Here is a 15,252-nt window from a genome sequence, read left to right as displayed (position 1 = left end):
GTCATTTGGTTGTCCCTCACTAACCCCCCTGCCAGCCTGGTTGTAGGCAGCCATCTTGTGAGGGTGTGACAGTCAATTTGCATATTACCTCTTTATTATATATAGGATTTTTTTTACCATTGAGTATGTTAGCTGTAGGTTTGTCATATATGGCTTTTATTACATTGAGAAATGTTCTCTCTAAACACACACTGCTGAGTTTTTATCATAAATGAATGCTGGATTTGTCAAAATCTTTTTCTGCAACTATTTATATGATCAAATGGTTTTTATCCTTCATTTTGTGTGATATATCATGTTGATTTGTGGATAGTGAACAAACTTTGCATACTAGGAATAAATTCCACTTGATCTTGGTGTATGATCTTTTTAATGTATTGCTAAATTTGGTTTGCTAATATTTTGCTGAAGATTTTTGCATTTATGTTCATCAGAGATATTCACCTGTAATTTTCTTCTTTTGTAGTGTCTTTGTCTGGTTTTGGTGTCAGGGTAATGCTGGCCTCATAAAAAGAGTTTGGGAGCCTTCCTTCCTCTTCAATTTTTTGGAATAGTTTAAGAAGGATTGGTATTCTTTGAATGTTTGATAAAATTAACCTGTGAAACCATCTGGACCAGTACTTTTGTTTGCTGGGAGATTTTTATTACAAAAAAAAAAATCTGATTTGATTTTATTAATACTTCTTGGACTGTTCAGATTTTCTGTTCCTTCCTAATTCAGTCTGGGGAGATTGTATGTTTTTAGGAATTTATCCATTTCTTCCAGGTTGTCCAATTTGTTGGTATAAATTGTTTATAGTATTTTTTATAATCCTTTGTATTTCTATGGTGCTGGTTGTGACTTCTCTTTCATTTCTGATTTTATCTATTTGAGTCCTCTCTTTTTTCCTTGATGAGTCTGGCTAAAGGTTTATCAATTTGTTTATCTTTTCAAAGAAGCAGCTCTTGGTTTCACTAATCTTTTCTATTTTTTTTTAAAGACTATTTCATTTATTTCCACTCTGATCTTTATTATTTTCTTCCTTCTACTCAATTTGGGCTTTGTTCATTGTTCTTTTTTCATTCCCTTAGGTGTAAGATTAGACAGGTTGAGATTTTTCTTGTTTCTCAAGGAAGGTATGTATTACTATAAACTTCCCTCTAAGGACTGGTTTTGCTATGTCCAATATATTTTGGGTTGCTGTGTTTTCTTTTTCTCAGGGTGTCTTTTGATTTTATCCTTGATCTCATTGTAATCCCATTCATTGTTTAGTAGCATGTTATTAGCCTTCATGTGTTCATGTGTTTTTGTGTTTTTCAGTTTTCTTGTAATGGATTTCTAGCTTCATACCATTGTGATCAGAGAAGATGCTTCATATCAGTATTTTTAAAGCTATTAAGATTTGTTTTGTGGCCTAACATGTGATCTATTCTGGAAAGTGTTCCATGTGCGCTTGAAAAGGATGTATATTCTGCTGCTTTGTGGTAAAATGTTCTAAAAATATCAATTAAACCCACCTGAGCTAATGTCTTATTTAAGGCTGCTGTATCCCCTTTTGAATTTTTGTCCAGATGATCTATCCATTGATGTCAATGGGGTGTCAAAGTCCCCTACTATGACTTTTACTGTTGATTTCTCCCTTTATGCCCATCAATAATTGATTTATATATTTAAGTGCTCCTTCACTGGGTGGGTAAATGTTTACAAGCATTGTAATTTCTTTTTGGATTGATCCTTTTATCATTATAAAATGTCTTTGTCTCTTGTTATAGCGTTTCTTTTAAAGTACGTTTTACCTGATAGAAAGATTGCTACCCCAGCATGTTTTTTTGTCATTTCTATTTGCATGAAACATCTTTTTTCATCCTTTACTTTAAGTCTGTGTGTCTTGATCCGAAATGGTTCTCTTGTAGGCAGAATTTGTATGGGTCTTGTGTTCTTATCTATTTAGCTACCCTAGTCTTTTGGGTGGAGCACTTAATTTATTTACATTTAAGGTAATTGATAGGTATGTAGTTATGGCCATTTTATTATTCATATTTTTAAATTTTCTTCTTCTTAATGAAGTCCCTTTAACAGGTCTTAAAATACTGGTTTTATGATGATGAATTCCTTTAGGTATTTCTTGCCTGGGAAACTCTTTATCTCTCCTTCAATTCTACAGGATAGCCTTGCTGGGGAGTACAATCTTGGTCATAGGGCCTTGCTTTTTATCACTTGAATATGTCTTGCCAATCCCTTCTGGACTGCAAAGTTTCTGTTGATAAATGAGCTGACAGTTATGGCAGCTCCCTTGTAAGTAATTAACTGCTTTTCTCTTGCTACTTTTAAGAATCTCTCTTTGTCTTTAACCTTTGGCAATTAATAACCTTAATTGGTGTGTATTGGTGCAGACCTCTTTGGCTTTATCTTATTTGGGACTCTCTGCACTTCCTAGACTTGTAAGTCTATTTTTTTTCACCAGGTAGGGGAAGTTTTCAGCCATTGTTTTTTCAAATAGGTTTTCAATCCCTTGTTTTCTTCTTCTCCTTCTTGTACTACCATAATATAAATGTTCTTATGCTTGATGTCCCAGAGGACCCTTGAATTCTCCTTATTTTCCCTTTTAGTGCTTTTGCTGTTCTGATTGGGTGTTTACCTTTATCTTGCCTCCCAGATTGCCAATTCGATTCTCTGCTTCATCTAATCTGTTATTGATTCTGTGTAATATATTCTTAATTTATTATTATATTTTTCATTTCTGACAGGTTCTTTTTCATGCTTTCTATCTCTATTGAAATTCTCTATTTTTCTCCTAATTTCATTGTACATCCTTATAACCAGTGTTTTGAACTATGTATCTGGTAGAATACTTGTCTCCACTTTGTTTAGTTCATTTTTCAGATTTTTGTTTCTATTTTTTCATTTGGGACATGTTTATCTTCTCATTTTGGATTACTCCCTGTCTTCGCTTCTATGTATTAGGTGGATTATTTATGCCTTTCAGTCTTGGCAGAGTGGCCTTATGTAGAAGTTGTTCTGTGGGGCCCAGTGGTATAGTCTTCATGGTCACCTGAGCCAGATGCTCCAGAGTGTCTCCTATATCAGTTGTATGTGCTCTCCTGTTGTAGTTGAGCCTTGATTGCTGTTGGCATGTCAGTGGATGGGATTACCATCAGGCTGACTGGCTGTAAGGACTGGCTGTGACTACAGTGGATAAGTTGTTGTGTGGGACTCATCCCAAGGAGTGGGATCGCGTTAACAAGGCTCTGGAGGCTGCCAAGTCTGCCCTTGGGTGGGTTGTTTGTGGCGCTAGTTGGGTGTTGCTCTGGTGTGGTCTGAAGCTGACCACTGGCTATGCTGGTCCTGGCACTTCTTAGGAGGGCTCCTTTGCAGGCCATGCTCAGCTGCTGCATTGCCTGGCCCAGGATGACCTTGTAGCAGCTACAAAGTGATTATAGTTGGTTGCCACCTGTACACCTTAAGAGGCACCTAGAAAAGGCTGTGCTGCAAACCTAGGCTGGCTACACTAGTGACAGACTCGGGACCGCTTAGAAGGTGGTACAAAACATGCTAAGGCTGGCCACTGCTTGTTTGGGATTTGTGGATCTTTGAGATATTTGCAGTGGTCGGCAAGCTGCGGCTCGCGAGCCACATGGGGCTCTTTGGCCCCTTAAGTGTGGCTCTTCCTCAAAATACCATGGCCTGGGAGAGTCTATTTCTAAGTGGCGTTAGAAAAAGTTTAAGTTTAAAAAATTTGGCTCTCAAAAGAAATCTCAATCGTTGTACTGTTGATATTTGGCTCTGTTGACTAATGAGTTTGCCGACCACTGATTTAGGAAAGTCTGCAGCACCACCTGAGGCAGGCCACATGTGTGGAAAATTCACTGGAAGAAGTCTGGGCTAGGTGGGCAAGTTGGGTAGGGTGGGGTCTTAGGATCACCACGGTGGGCAGACAGTGTTAACAGTGTGTTCAGCTTTGGTGCTTACCTGTGCCTGCCAGCTGCATAGGGGGAGTGCCAGAGGAACTGTGGTGTCTGCCAGCAGTTCCATCCTGGTGAGCTGACCTAACCCCTGACCTTCAGCCCTCACCCTGAAGCTAGACAAGTTAGTTCCTGCCAGTATGTTCCTGGTGCTTTTCAAGCTGCAGCCCCTGCGCTGGAGCTGAGCGCATGTGCTAGTGAGTGAGTCTGTGCTTGGACCCTTTGAGCCCTGCAGTGCCGAGGGCTCTCATAGCACATTGTCTTACTTGGACACAATCCCAGCTGGTTTTTACAGCCAGATGTTATAGGGACTCTTCTTCCTAGAGCTGGTGCCCCAGTCTGGGGAGCCCGGTTTGAGGCTGGGACCCCTTGTTCCTTAGGTGGAACCTCCACCTGATTCTTAATCGTCACACTGAGGGTGTGGGACCAGCCTAATTCTTAATTCCATCCATCCTATCAGTCTCCGAATGACTTCTTCTTAATATTCTTAGTAATAGGAATTCTGTTCGTCTAGTGTTCCGGTGGTCCTCGATTGTTCTGTAATTTTGATGCAGTTGTGAGAAGAGGTGAGTTCAGCATTTACCTACTTGGGCAACTTCAGCAGGAGTCTCCACTTCCCTTATTTTAAAAATTACACGGATTGGGAAAACTTGTTAGCTGCAGGTCTTTGCTTCTGGACAACTCAATGATCAGCTACTTGTCTCTGTGTTTTTGCTACATTCTCTACACTGGCCTGTGGGAAAGAGGAGGGGAATCTATTTGGGGTTTGTCACCAGCCCAGACAGAACATCCTCATCAAGGGCACTGAGCTCTGTCAGGTGGTTTCGAGTGGGCCTTTTATCTGCTCATTCAAATGAATAAACTGTTTGCTCAGAAACACAAAATTGTATCTCACTACCCATGCTCCAGTTAAAGGTCATTAGTATAGTTTTCATTTCCAGTTGGCTAAAGGAATATTGTGAATTTTAAAACCCTAATTCTAGCCCTAGCTGGTTTGGCTCAGTGGATGGAATATTGGCCCAGGGACTGAAGGGTCCCGGGTTCGATTCCAGTCAGGAGCACGTACCTCGGTTGCAGGCTCGCTCCCCGGCCCTGGTCTGGGTGCCTGTGGGAGGCAACCAATCGATTGCCTCTCCCCCTCCTTTTTACTCTCTCTAAAAATCAATGGAAAATGTTCTTGTTAATCATCAGTTAACAAAAACTAAAACTAAAATAAACAAATAAAAAAACACTCTAATTCTATTCATCTAGCCCAGGGGTGGGCAAACTTTTTGACTCGAGGGCCACAATGGGTTCTTAAACTGGACCGGAGGGCCGGAACAAAAGCATGGATGGAGTGTTTGTGTGAACTAATATAAATTCAAAGTAAACATCATTACATAAAAGGGTATGGTCTTTTTTTTTTTTTAATTTCAATAGTTTTATTCATTTCAAACATTTTAACAAGAAGAATGTAAACACTAATTATTATAATTTGAAACTTCAAAAAATGGAGGAATCATAGCACAATAACATACCTTATATTGAAGATGGCAAAGGCAAAATAAAATTGCCTAACAAAGGAAAGGTACAAAAGCCTTTCAAATTAAACTTACATATAATAAAATAATTTAAAACTAAAACAAATAGAAAAGAACAAAATGTGTAAACAGTAAATTACACATTTTCTTTAGTGCAACTTCCAAATTATGCCTGGGACGTAGATGTAGATGGCAATGTAGACTGGGTTGAAAGGTTTTTGGTCTTTAAAACATCAACTTCAGTGGGAACAGTGTTGTTGGTCTCCTTTTTAGCTAATGCTCTGATACTGTGCTCTCCAGGGGCGTGTCTCCCTACATCACCACGATAACGTGTCTATGCATTCCCAGGGTGATGTCGGGGGACGCGTCTGCGGGCATTACAAGGAGCCTCTGGAAGATTGAGAGGTTGTTCCTTCTACTGAATGGGCCGATATAAATCCGCCCACTCAGAAGAAGGAGCTGTGGCCGTGTTTCCCGACGTTGCCATGTTAACACTGCTGCTGGTGAAGGAGCGGAGGGGAGAGCAAGAGAACCCTCCACTCTTTTGGCTCCGCAGGCCGGATAGAACAGCCGAACGGGCCGGATCCGGCCCGCAGGCCGTAGTTTGCCCATGGCTGATAGCCCCTTGTTGAACAGACAAGGAAATAACAAAGTGATTGGCTTCTTAGTTGGCACTTACCTCTCCAACTCTTGTGTTTTCATCTTTACAGCTATAGTCTTCCTATCAGGCCTACTCACAACAGGCTCCTGTCAGTGAGTCAGGGAGAGGGCATGTGGGCCACTGCAGTAGTTGTGCCAGCCTCAGGCTCCTGCAGACAGATGCTCCGGAAGCTGACTGCTGGATCTGGTGACGCACTCTCTGTCCCCAGGAGTTTGTGTTTTTTACTTCCCTTTATTCACCCGGCTGCTGCTTCTCTCTGGTGGTTAATCCTTAGCTCCAAGTTTTCAGAGTGTTTACCTGCCACCTGGTGTATCCAAGCTACCTGGCTGAATTTCAGTTGTGTTTCTGAAAAGCCCAAGTCTTTGCAAAATCATGTTAAGAACTGATCATTAGAATTCTTTCATTTAACTTCTCTCCTTCCTGTTAGGGTTCTTGTCTGCTTTAATGTGTAAATATCCTTCACTTTTTTGATTTTTAAGATTTGTTTTCAGGAAAATAGGAATTGCATTGAAGGTCAAATTGCACATTTCAGCAATACACACAAGAACAATTTATTGCCACACTGGCTACGGATAACTCTGTTCCCCAATGTCTATAAACAGGGCCCAGTTCATAGTTCTAATTAATTAACTTTATTAAGTTGGAGCTGAAAGGAGGTGGCAACATAAACAAGGAAATAAAAAGCAGTGGACCTCGCAGACTAGTTCCATATACCTGCTTTTTAACTGTAGGTAAAAGAGCAGTCACTTACTTATTGCAGGTAATAAAGCAAAATAGATGCTGAGAGAGACTGCATCGCACAGTCTATTTCCAGTTCAGCCACAGAATATGCTAACTACAAAAAAGAAAGGAGCGATTTCTCTCATTTAGTGCAAGTACAAGTTTATTGTCTTTGATATGGAATTAACAACGTTAATTTGATGCCCCAAATGAAGTACATGTGTAACATTTGCATAAGAAAACTTTCGCTGAAACATTTTTTTAGATCTTTGTTAAAGTTATTGATTGTCAGGTCAAACAAACTGCAATTCCAAGTTTGTTCACAGAAATAAAGACATTTGTTACTTGGAAAGTTTCAAAATGGAAATTCTACCCCAGAGTCATAATTACAGGGGAGAGGGGTGGGGAGCGGACAGGGTGGGTGTGCTAAGCATTATAATACCCTATATGTCCAGCTTCATACAAAAGCTTGTGCATTTTACAGAGTGCATACATTCCTATTACATCATTTTTGGAAATGTGCTCAATGGTCTTATAGTTTCCTACAGGTCTAATTAACATGAATTCAATGATGGTAAGGAGCTTACCAATCATTTCCTCATAGCTCTGTTATACTCAGTTTTATATTTTTGATACTATGCTAATAGCACGCAGACCCCAATTCAGGAGAAATCTGGACCTATATAAACAACACATAGATATATAGTAAGACTTGAGGTTGATGATTTGAGGTTCGTTAATGTTGAAAATAATAAAGTAGAAATTACAGTTGACTTAGAAAGATGGTATTTTCTTAAGGATACATTGCTACAGGTGGCCACCTACTGTCTCTAAAACAGTGTATAACCTAACCACCAAATACAGAAAACATTAATACCAGGCGACAGAAAACGTTCAAGCCCGTTAAAATCCTGAATGAGTCACAACCTCAAGTACATAGGAAAAGCATTGCAGTCATGTATTTAGCTTTATTTTTCTAATAGAGATCATAATTTAAAATTATATAAAGTAACTTACATAGAAAGCAATTTTTTCAAGTGTTATAGCTCAGAGCATGGCTTTATATTTGGCTTACTCATTTTATTTTATTTTTTTGCCGGTTTAATTTATAAAGCTCGTAATCTTGCCAGCAGGGCTTCAACTTCAGGAAGGGATTCATTTTTAGAAACTGAGCCAAGAAGTTCCATTTCCCTTTTTCTGCTGCTTTCTACATGGCAGGTGTCCTTCTCAGCTGCCTGGACCCTCCCTGTGGATGTGTGAGTGTCTAGGTTATAATTAAGCTCCGTGGCGACTGGAGTCCTTGTTGAGTTGCAATGGATATTGTAGTGTAGACGCGACCCTTCTGTCAACTGCACTTTCTGATTTTCTACAGGAAGGAAGAAACATCAAATTTATCACTGTGATGAGCAAGGACTGTGCGGATCATGAAATTTTAAAATAATTATTCTCAATAAACAGGTCCTCTTAGATATATTAAACTAAAAATATTCAACAGATTTAAAATAAACATGCAGAGGTTATAAACTGAAATAAAAATAGACAATAGTTTCATTAGCACTTATGTTATTTCCTTCTTCTTTTATGCCCGAAGTGCCTATCACTCAGTTATCATCAAAGCTTGGTTCTGTATTTCACCCAGGTCTCTGCTCAAATGCCATCTAAAGAGAGGTCTTCTCTGACCATCCATCTAAAATGACACTCTTTGCATCACAGTATCTCCTTATCCCCTCATCTTTCCCTGAATAGAACTCATAACCACTGGACACATCCTTTACTTGTTTACTTGTCCAATGTCTATCTCTTCATTAGAATACGAGCCCCAAGACATCAGGAAAATTGTTTTAAACATGCTGCAACTTTGGTGGCTGAAATGGCCCTGGAGCAAAGTAGGTGTTCAATAAACATACATTGGGCAAAGAAATGATTTCCACACTCTATGACCCAAGATAAGCATTCGTTTGAATAATAATTTCCTTTTTGAACAAAATGAAAGAGAAAAGTTTCTATTGGAATTTCAAAAGTCAATGATTTCCCCTAAAAGAAACATTGAACTTGGCAGGCAAATTATTAAAACTTCCTAGCAAAACAGAATTAGGTTATAATTTAATTGTCAAATATATACACACATATACATACTGACAGGTACACATACACACATATTTTCCTTTATTGGTAGTAAGTGACAGTGATGCTGGCTTATCAAGGCTCTAAGGAGAGAGTTGCAATAGCTAATGACTAAATGGCTCTGGCTGATTGACTTTCCCAAAGAATACCAGATTTCCTTTTAATTAACCGACTCTCACATTGCACAACCATAGGAATGATCTCTCTCACAAACCTCAAACTATGAAAAAACAGACAGCCTCAATATCCATGTAACCTTGAATGGGGCTTGAAATGGCTTGAAGTGACGTGACATTTAAAGTTTTTTGGTTATTCCCTGAGAGATGTTCCATTATCCCAATAGTAATGACTTTGGAGCACAAGCAGTCACTCATGACAGTGTGTTTTATGTGGGTGCTGAAAGTTCCAACCGAGAACAGCTTGTGCATTAAAAGGTGGCCGCTGAAGATATTTACTGCACTGTCATTTCCTGACCAGGGGCTTTCCAGTGATGGATGAGTATTTTACACACTTTCTTGGACATTCTCAACAAATTTTAGAAGTATGGTCACCTTTTAGCTGTTGGAAGAAAATAAATATACTTTTCCTATCACCTTCTCTATCAGGGGGGTAATTGTTACTCAAAAATCAAAATCTACTAGAGCAGTGATTTTCTCTTAGAGCAGTTTGTGCTCTATAGTTTCTAAGATACATATTGCATTTGCAGTAAAGGGCACAGTGTACATGGTATTCCTGCAGTTTCCACGACCACACACATTTATTTATTTTCTAGCATCCACCCTCTGTCCTAAAATGTGTTTGAAAACTACATTTGTCGCTAAGTGCAAATATTTAGTCAGCTTACTACTCCTTCACCCTGATGTTCCTGTCTTTTCTTGTCATTTGATTTCTTGTAAATGACTTTATCATGATGATATCTACAACAAACTAGTTTATTCTGCTACTGGGCAACTCCAGTCAAATATCTGGTGGCAGAGAAAAGATTGGGCTAAAATATAGGTCTATTATATACATACTAGAGGCCCAGTGCACTACATTCATTCACTGGGGGGGGGGGGGGGGGGGGTGTTCAGCCCGGCCTGCGCCCTCTTGGATCTAAGCCAGCAGGCAGACATCCCGAGGGGTCCTTAGTGCTGACGTGGAGGTGGGAGAGGCTCCCGCCACTGCCGCTGCACTCCCCAGCCGTAAGCCTGGCTTCTGGCTGAGTGGTGCTCCCCCTGTGGGAGTGCACTGATCACCAGGGGGCAGCTCCTGCATTGAGCGTCTGCCCCCTGGTGGTCAGTGCATGTCATAGTGACCGGTTGTTCCACTGTTCAGTCTATTTGCATATTAGCCTTTTATTATATAGGATACATACATACATATATTGTTCTGTACCTTCTATGGCTATCATGCATCATGCCCACTTCCACATGAGGCAAAGTGAGAAGAAAATGGGATTTTAAGGTCAATCTGGGTTGAAATCTAAGGTCTACCATGTGGCTTTCACAGGTTACTTAATCTCTTCTGGATTTCAGGTTTCTATTAATCAGCCTCACAGAGTACTGATGAGAATTAAAGGAAATACTATGGGTGACACCCAATTTAAGACACTTGTCTTTCCTTCCTCCTTCCCAAGCTCCCCAAGGGAGGTGTCTACCACCCAAGACTCGGGACTTTTTCAAATCCTCTGACCTCCCTGACTTTCTGGTGACCATGACAGTTGGGGCTGAAATGCCATTTTATTAAGAGCTTTATATATATATATATAAATAAAAATAAAAATATAAATATATATATATATATATCGCACCTTCATTTATAAAGCAGTTGTTGCACTTTAAACATTACCAGACTCATTTTGTAGATTGAGAGATAAAAGCAGAAGGAGGTTAAGTCCTCGCTTAGACTTAGTTACCAAGTAAATCAGCGGCAGAAGTAAAATGCTGTCTCTAGAGATACTAAGGCTGTCTTAAAGAAATTTGAAAAGCTTTTTACCAAGGAAAAGTGCTAAGTAATTCAAAGCTAAGTTTCATAATAACGATGTCCTGTACTTCAGTATGGTTTCTCTACGCCTCATCTTAGCCAAAAGGCCGAGAAGCGATTTTCAAAATGCTTTCTAACACATTTAATTCTCCCAATAACTTTGAAGAGCAGATAGTATACCTATGTACCAGTAAACTACCATAGCACACAGTACTCCTTTCTTTTCCTGGCGTCCCTTAAATTCATGACTATAAACTTCAAGTACAACCATAATCCCATGACAATCACCCACTCCATGCCTGCCTCCTTCCCTTCTCCTAGACAACTATTTCACATCTTCTCTTTTCAAACATCCAGCATGATCTCCTTCACTCTTATTTAACTCATTCATAGCAGCAATCAGAAGAGAACCAACCCCCACAAGCTCTCCCTGCCCCCCACACTTACTGTCTCGCATTGACTGCACACACGCGCCTTCCCTTCTGTTAGGATCTGCTCTGCTACCCAAGGACAGCCCCTCAAGGTAGCACCACATCCTACTCCTGCTTGTCTATTCAAGGTCATGTCTCTGGCTGCTGTGCCCTCCCTACCACTTCATAAAGGTTTCCTTCTTCATGTGCCTGTTCTCTTCAGTGTACTGTACAAGTATGTTGTGATAACACTAACCTTTCGAGAAAAAAAAAAATTCTTTGACTCCACATCCTGCTTTGTCTACTACCTCAAAAGTCAAACTTGTTGACTGTCTGTACAGCAAAACCTCTCGGAATCGCCCTTACTTGCTGTCTCAGTTCCTCTCACCCCGTTTTTCTCTTGAACCCACTCCAATGATGCTTTTGACCTTCTGCTCTTCTGAAGCTGCTCCTGACAAGGTCACTAATAAACTTCGAGGTGCTAAAAACAAGGATTGTATATATCCAGTTGGATATTTTGGTCTTCCTTTACTTCACCTTTGCCAGATCTAAGGATAAAATGCCCAGCAGAGCCTGGGTTTCCTTTTCGAGTTTGTTCTTTGAACTTCTTCTAAGGCTAAGATGGATAACAATGGGCAGGCCAATGCAGGCTAGAGCATTTCTGCCTTTTGAGAAAACTCCACAATAGCTGTGAGCATGCTTTAGGGACAAAATGATAAGAGAAAAACCAAGCTGGTATTTAACTCCTCTGTGGTTTCAGGTGGAGAATCTTTCATGAGCAGCAACAGACAGGGTGAGATAAAAAGAGGCTATTCCTGAGACTGCTGAAGAAACAAAAAAGAACGTACACAGGGCTTTGTTAACAATGAGCTTACAGCTCTGTGAGAAATTTCTCCAGCCCTCACATTTCTCTCTCAGGATCCCACAGCTTCTATCCAGTCCCCAGTCATGGGAGATCCAAAAGGTAGAACAGAGGGAGTAGTTTTACACTGCAAAGTAGATAAATGAAGTTGGGTTGGAGGACTCTTCCATCCACTGCACTTAGAGAAAATGTTCACCATTAGAGGAAGTCCCCAAATGGAAGCTCACTGTTATACAAAAATGTTGTAACACTGGTTCAAGGCCAGGTGTCTTTTGCTATTACTATTATTTTAAAAGCCCCCTATTGATGGCTTCATCTGGGCTGAACCGGAGATCCAAATCCCATGTACTTACTGCAATTAAAAAATGCACTTAATTTCTAGAAGGCTCAGTTCAAACCTCCAGGAGATGCCACAACCCTGTACGTTGGAGCGAACTCCATATTGGTGCTGAGGCATGAAATAAATTGTAATTCAGGCCAGTGGGCTTGACTTCTCATAAAGAATTAGATAGTTCCATACAAAATGCATACCTTGGACACATGGACTCTTTAAATCAAAGACAGGACTGGGGTATCAAGAAAAAGAGAAGCATTTTCTATTTCCCATCAACGCAAATCCTAATCAATACAGTTTTTAAAATGGAAATGAAAAATACTGAGGCAAACTAGAATGACTGTTTAACTCTCCAGAGAGAAAAAGTCTGTGCTATTACTTTATGAATTGAAGCCAAGGCTGCTATCTCCCCCTCTAAGATGTTACAGTTGATGTGTGAAGGGAAGTATGGTCTAGGACCACTGCCCGTATCCAGGGCCACTGGTGATCGACACCAGGTCAGTAAGGGAATCCAACCCGCGTATCTAGTATTTACACTTCGGTAGAAACAAACAGGGTGAGAATACATGCTATTTTCCTTTAACATAGGCCAACTCACTTATTTCTATCTATTTTGTCCTATGATTCTGAGTATAAGAACTGAATCTGGAATCCCACCACAGCCTTCTTTTTCTTTTTTTTTTCTGAAAGTGAATAAAAAGTTGAAAATTGTTGAAAAGTTTAATGGCCCTTAAACACAGAGAACTCTCACTAGACTTAAACATAAGAACAAAAGCCTTAACCTACATCAATGTTGGATCCCACATGGCCTTTTGGATGACAAAAAAAAAAAAAAAAAGGCTAAAAAAAAAAAAAACCCAACAAAAAAACAAAACAGAAACAAAATCTGCACCATCCTGAGCTAACATTTCCATTGTTTCTTGAGTAACACAAAAGACAGAGAAAATCAGGAAAATTGCTGACAAAAGAAGTAAATATAAATATATGCAGCATGGCATCAAATGAGGAAATATCTCGGCCAATAGGCATGCTTCTTGAGCTGAGAGGCTGGCTAACACCCTGGCTGACAGCCCTCGGGAAACCTCTCAGCTGCAGGAAATATCAGTTATGGTTCAGAAAGAGGCATTATTCCCTCTAAGTCAGTATTGATCCCCCATCACACTGTGGTTCTAATGGGCATGAGCTTCTTAGAAGTGCCTGCTCTCAGATGAAATATAAAATCGAGCTCCTGCCTTTTGTGGTCAACGGTGAACCTGTGGCAGCTTTGACAGGAGAAAGGATGTAGAACTCTGGTGTCCTAAACTGACTGCATTTATACAGTCTTCCTGAAGTTTGGTCTCTCCTTGTAGTCCTTCACCTTTTGCTCTTCACTATTACTTTGACTTACTAAGTAGCTGTTTGTTTCACCCCAGCAATGACTTTACTTTTGTGAGGGGGGAAAAAAGTGACCCATAAATACAATTTTTAAAGCACTACTGGGTCTACATGATAGTGAAGTGTGTGACAAATATATGTTTTTAATCTATGCAATAACGGAAGTTAGTGCTGACTGCCAGCAGCCCATATCCCTGTGGCTTTTCTTACAGTTGATTTACTGATGCTATAAATAATTGTCTTCCCTTAGCTTCATTTTGATGTTTATTTTACCTTTTTTATTGAAAATGTATAAAAATGATAAAAAGAGCAAAGGGGCACTTTGTATATAAAGTCTTTTAGGAGTGCCAAGAAACTCTTATTGAAATCATATGTAAAAACAACAAAACAATACTTCCCCAATTTGAACAAATTAGACAAAGCAGAGGATGATAAATAAAAGATATCTCTCTGAATAAAGGAGATACCTGACAAATAATCTAGAAGTTTTTTTTTAATTTCCAGAAACCCATCATATATGCACTTCCAGTCAGTCTTGTTCTATATCACTGCCCTTTTTAATAAACTTCAAAGCCAGCACTGCCACTTTCCAATTCCCTATTCTGGGCCTCCCTCACCGACCACAGGCTAGAAGGAGCTCAGAGGGTATAGCTCTGAGCAAAGGACATCCAGGGTGAGTACAGCCTGTTTCCTTTGAAGAGAACAGCCATGTAAATCCTTCCATTCAACTACGTATCCTTCTGATTTGTAAATATGTTACTGTTGTTCAATGCTCCTTTCTATATTTGCTTTCTTCTCTCTCAAGTTTCTACCCAATTATTAGCAAATTCTAATTTGGCTTTCCTTCGTACTTCTGTATTGAAACTGCTCCCTACAAACTTACCAGATACCTCAAAAACCCTAAACTCAAATTGAATTTTCTCATGCTTCATTTTCTTACATTTGCAACACTTTCTAGAAGGAATGTAATAAAATTTTAGTTGGTCTTTTTATGAGTTTCTGGGAGGCTGCCACTAACTAAACCCTTGGACTTAACAGTGACAGGAGTGCCTTTACTGTTCATGGTGGGTTCCTAGCTAGTTTACAGTAATAAGTGGTTGAGGATGGGGAGGGGCACATCAGAAAGACCGATGGAGATTAGAGGGTTGGAAGGGTGGAGACTGAGCTCAATCATGTTACCTATCAATCAGGCCTAAGGAACGAAGCCTCAACACAAACTCTGGACACTGAGTACGGTGAGTTCTCCTGGTTGGTAATACATATTGTCACATGGGTGGGGGGAATGCATCCCTGAGGACAACAGAAGCTTCACGTTTGGGACGCTCCTAGGCCCCACCCTA

At 39.9% G+C, this 15,252-nt stretch overlaps 1 protein-coding gene across 4 annotated transcripts in view; it reads right to left on the bottom strand.

Moving 5' to 3' along the window:
* Window positions 1-6,997: 6,997 nt before the first annotated feature.
* The window catches only part of DIAPH3 (diaphanous related formin 3), a gene marked incomplete at its 5' end in the record, with an annotated part of 566,313 nt that continues 558,058 nt past the window's right edge, over window positions 6,998-15,252 (bottom strand). For all 4 annotated transcript variants that reach the window (XM_080660806.1, XM_080660807.1, XM_080660808.1 and 1 more), the window contains one exon: window positions 6,998-8,209. In XM_080660806.1, the coding sequence (XP_080516932.1) occupies window positions 7,950-8,209 (260 nt within the window). In that variant the 3' untranslated portion in view covers window positions 6,998-7,949. The remainder of the gene's footprint in view (window positions 8,210-15,252) is intronic.

This window comes from Plecotus auritus, assembly GCF_963455305.1.
Source record: "Plecotus auritus genome assembly, chromosome: 3".
NCBI lineage: Eukaryota > Metazoa > Chordata > Mammalia > Chiroptera > Vespertilionidae > Plecotus > Plecotus auritus.
The sequence above is the reverse complement of the archived record's forward strand: the minus strand, read 5'-3'. Positions and strand labels throughout refer to the sequence as shown.